Here is a 4,124-nt window from a genome sequence, read left to right on the forward strand (position 1 = left end):
AGGTGCACATGATAACAGCACAACCTGAGTATAAATGTGACTGAGCTTGTCAGGGATGCTGAGATACTACTATAGCTGCAGAGGTGAGAACATTAGTCAGATGTGGACCACTGTCTCCATCTACATATACCTAATAACCTGACAGTAATATCAAGTATTTAAATTCAAATATTTTATTTCGATGTGAGCAGTTGAAATATATTGGTTTGATTTTTGTCCTGACCTGCAATGGGGCAATTACCATATGGTGCAGAATCTTAACTGATGCAAGCCATTGTTTCTTACAGGTTTTTATGAAGTTATAAAACTGCTAATATGTCTGTAAACTCGGCCTCTGCCATGAATACAACAATCATCCGTCCTGATGTGTTTTACATCAATGGATTTTACAATGTTCCACATTCAATGTATTACTATATATTTCTGGGGTTTGTCTATATTGTGACTGTTTTGGGTAATTCAGCTGTTATGTGTACAATCTACGTGGCACGCAGCTTACACACTGCAAAGTATGTAGCTGTCTTCAACTTGGCCTTCTCTGATCTGTGTGGAAGCTCTGCTCTCATTCCAAAGATTATTGACACATTTCTGTTTAACAACCAGTACATATCATATGGTGCTTGCTTGGCAAACATGTTTTTTGTTTATCTTTTTATGACCCTGCAATCTCTTACTCTTGTTGCTCTAGCCTATGATAGGGTCATTGCTATATGTTTTCCTTTGAGGTACCATGTTATTCTCACTAAAACAGCAATGGCTATAAACATTGGTGTTGTTTGGATTTTCTCTGTATCTATTGTCGCTCTCACTGTAGCCTTGGTTACCAGAGTTTCTTTCTGTAGCTCTATTACTGTTACCAGTTATTTCTGTGATCATGCACCTGTCTATTTGTTATCCTGCAATGGTCATTACTGGAACACTGTAATGGCGTATATCTGTTTTTATGGACTGATAGGCACTCCTGTAATAATAATAGCCATCTCATATGTTTGTATCGGCACTGCTTTGCTTAAGATCTCAAAGTGGACTGAACGAATCAAAGCCATGAAAACCTGCGTATCCCACCTCATATTAGTGGCTGTATTTTATCTTCCAATTTTAAGTACAAATGTTGCATCTATGATATCATCCATAAACCCAAATGACAGAATAATTAATTCAACCCTGTCACAGACTATTCCACCATTGTTAAATCCCATAATTTACACTCTAAAGACGGAGGAGTTCAAGCAGGCCATTAAAGTACTCTGCAGACGACTCAAAGTGGTTGTGATGCATGAGCTCCCTCAGTCCAGTGGCCAGTTGTTGGATCCGCAACAGGTGAGGCATGTTCAGAGTGAGAAATAATTTTAAGTCAGGTGAGGGGTAGAACACGATTTACAAAGCACCTGGCTTTACTTATTTCACAGATGCTACACTTTACATGATGTTTTTGGCCTAATGCATCGTTTTAAATGGGTGTTGGTCTGTTTCTGAAAACTTAAGAGTTAAATAAATAGACTCAGGTGAGATGAATGCATTACTACAATATCAATTCTGTGAAGAGTTTGGCAGAATGAAAACTGCATGACAGCCCTGCTGGCTGTTGCAAGAGATTTTTAATTGTGTAAAACAGTGAATTAAGAAAAGATCACAGATCTTTACACTTAAATATAAAACTACCTCAATTTCAATACTGCTTAATTCTACTAATACACTACATATTTCACTCATAATCATTATTGAAATTATTATTAAAATGCTATATGGTTTATTATTAAAATACATCTACCAGTGTACAATCTGTATTAATTGTAAATTGAATGCACAACACATAAAAAATACATAAAAGAGCCTTGTGATTCAGTAAAGATGTAACCTACACCAAACAAAGCACTAATATCAGTAATATCAGTCACCAATATCAGTCCATTCAACTGTATGACATTTAATTTGGTGGAGTCCTTTTGGCTAATTTACTAAGATGCTATAACACTGGAAATAGGTCACATTTTGCATTCATATGCAATATTTGCATGAAAATATATACCACCACAACCATTAATGCTCACTGGTACTACTTCCTTCAAAAGCATCAACATTGCATTGTGGGCTGCAGTGCATCACTGATAATGTACTGGAACTACCATACACAAAACATGCTCATAAGTTTGTCATGTTTACAGTTTTCCTTTGCCATCTTCACCAATTTTCTTCATTTTCAGAGCTCACTGATTTTAAATGAGGCTTTTCATAGAATGCCACCTTTGTACACAAGTCAGATCTTGAAATCTGCCCTTCTAGATAATGTGGTTTTTAAAAACATTTAGGAACCACAAGTTGTTCAGCATTGAACTTACAGAGTGGAGCTGTTAAGTGATAAAACATATATCACCTGTCTTCTGTTGCATTGCTCACTACAAACATATAAACTTCAGGAAGGAGCATCTGCACAAGGAGTGTGCATTGGGGGCTCCTTAAAATTGGCTTCCATGGTCTAACAGGTGCATGCAAGGCTGAAGGACTGGGGTGCACTTATTCTGTACTAAATCTATTTTAGACATCACTGCCTCCATGTAGGGAGACCCATTTTATTGGCATAAGATTTGCGGACTACTAGTCAAGATGGCTCCACGAACGGCTGCCTCGGTGATGAGCTCCTCGGTCCTTTGTGTGTTTTTGTTTGTTAATGTTGTTTATTGTTGTTCTGAGTCAGTGGGCTGGAGCAAGGAAGAGTTGTTGGCCCTCAGACACAACTCTTCACCTTTTTCAACTCTGGAATTCATCCAGGATCCTTCAACTATTACAGAAATCCTCACAACGGGCGCGCTGGCTTTGCTCGGACTGGCGAGGAAGCGCTGGAGGGTCCGGCACAGGGGGCGTCGTGCGGGTGCGCTGGTGCGCCTGAGACGCAGAGGATTCCGCACTTCTCTACCATCTCTATTTCTCTCAAATCTGTGCTCGCTTCACAATAAAACTGAAGAACTGCTACTGCTCAACCAAACCAACAAGGACTTTTCAAATGCTTCTACCCTCTGTTTTACGGAGACCTGGGTTTCTGACCTTAACCCGGACAGAGCGCTGCGCGTTCCCGGCTTCCGTCTGTACAGAGCAGACAGAGACTCGGATCTCAGCAGTAAAAGCAGAGGAGGAGGAATCTGCTTTTACATTAACGAACGCTGGAGTAAAGACAACACGGTACTGTTAACGTCATGCTCTCCTAACCTAGAATCAATCTTTATCAAATGCAGACCGTTCTACTTTCCCAGAGAGATCAGCTCCTTCACTTTAGCTGGAGTCTATATCAGTCGCGACGCGCAGAAAGAGCTGGCTGATCTGATAAGGAAAGTAGAGAGAGAGAACCGGGACACACTGCTCATCATTCTGGGGGATTTTAACCAAGCAAACCTCACGAAAGAACTTCCCAAATACAGACTGCACGTCTCCTGCGCTACAAGGGAGGAGAACATTCTGGATCACTGCTACACCACCATCAAAGACGCTTATCGCTCCGTCGCGTGCGGCTCTCGGACACTCCGATCATAGCCTCATTCACCTGATACCAACATACAGACAGAAGCTGAAAACCAACAAGCCTGTCATCACTACAGTGAAGAGGTGGACCAGTGGAGATATAGAAAAGCTACAGAGCTGCTTAGACCTCACAGACTGGACTGTGTTTGAAGAGGCGACAGACAGACTAGACGAGTACACAGATACAGTGACGTCATACATCGGTTTCTGTGAGGACAGCTGTATTTCTACCACACAACGGAAGAAATATAGCAATGACAAACCCTGGTTTTCTGCTGAACTCAGACAGCTTCGGAGGGAAAAAGAGATGGCATTCAGGAGTGGAGACAGGACGGTTTTTAAAGAGGCCAAATACAGATTGGAGAAGGGGATTAAAGCAGCAAAGAGGAGATACTCTGAAAGGCTGAAAAGCCACATTGCTGCTAACGACCCATTCTCAGCCTGGACAGCCCTTGAGCAGATCACCAGCTACAAAGCGAAAAAGACCTCCCCCCTCCTGAACGACCATCAACTCTCCAACGACCTGAATAAGTTCTACTGCAGATTTGAAACACCTAAGGACAATACCAATCAACAACCCTCCCCCACCACCCCCACCCCGGCCCTCACAC

At 41.5% G+C, this 4,124-nt stretch overlaps 1 protein-coding gene across 1 annotated transcript; it reads left to right on the plus strand.

Moving 5' to 3' along the window:
- The first annotated feature begins 315 nt into the window (after nucleotides 1–315).
- On the plus strand, nucleotides 316–3,525 carry LOC143526207 (olfactory receptor 51F2-like). Its single transcript, XM_077020851.1, has 2 exons — nucleotides 316–1,320; nucleotides 2,692–3,525. The coding sequence occupies exons 1-2, from the start codon at nucleotides 316–318 to the stop codon at nucleotides 3,523–3,525; spliced, it is 1,839 nt and encodes a 612-aa protein (XP_076876966.1).
- The last annotated feature ends 599 nt before the right edge of the window (nucleotides 3,526–4,124 follow it).

The sequence above is a fragment of the Brachyhypopomus gauderio genome, chromosome 10 (assembly GCF_052324685.1).
Source record: "Brachyhypopomus gauderio isolate BG-103 chromosome 10, BGAUD_0.2, whole genome shotgun sequence".
NCBI lineage: Eukaryota > Metazoa > Chordata > Actinopteri > Gymnotiformes > Hypopomidae > Brachyhypopomus > Brachyhypopomus gauderio.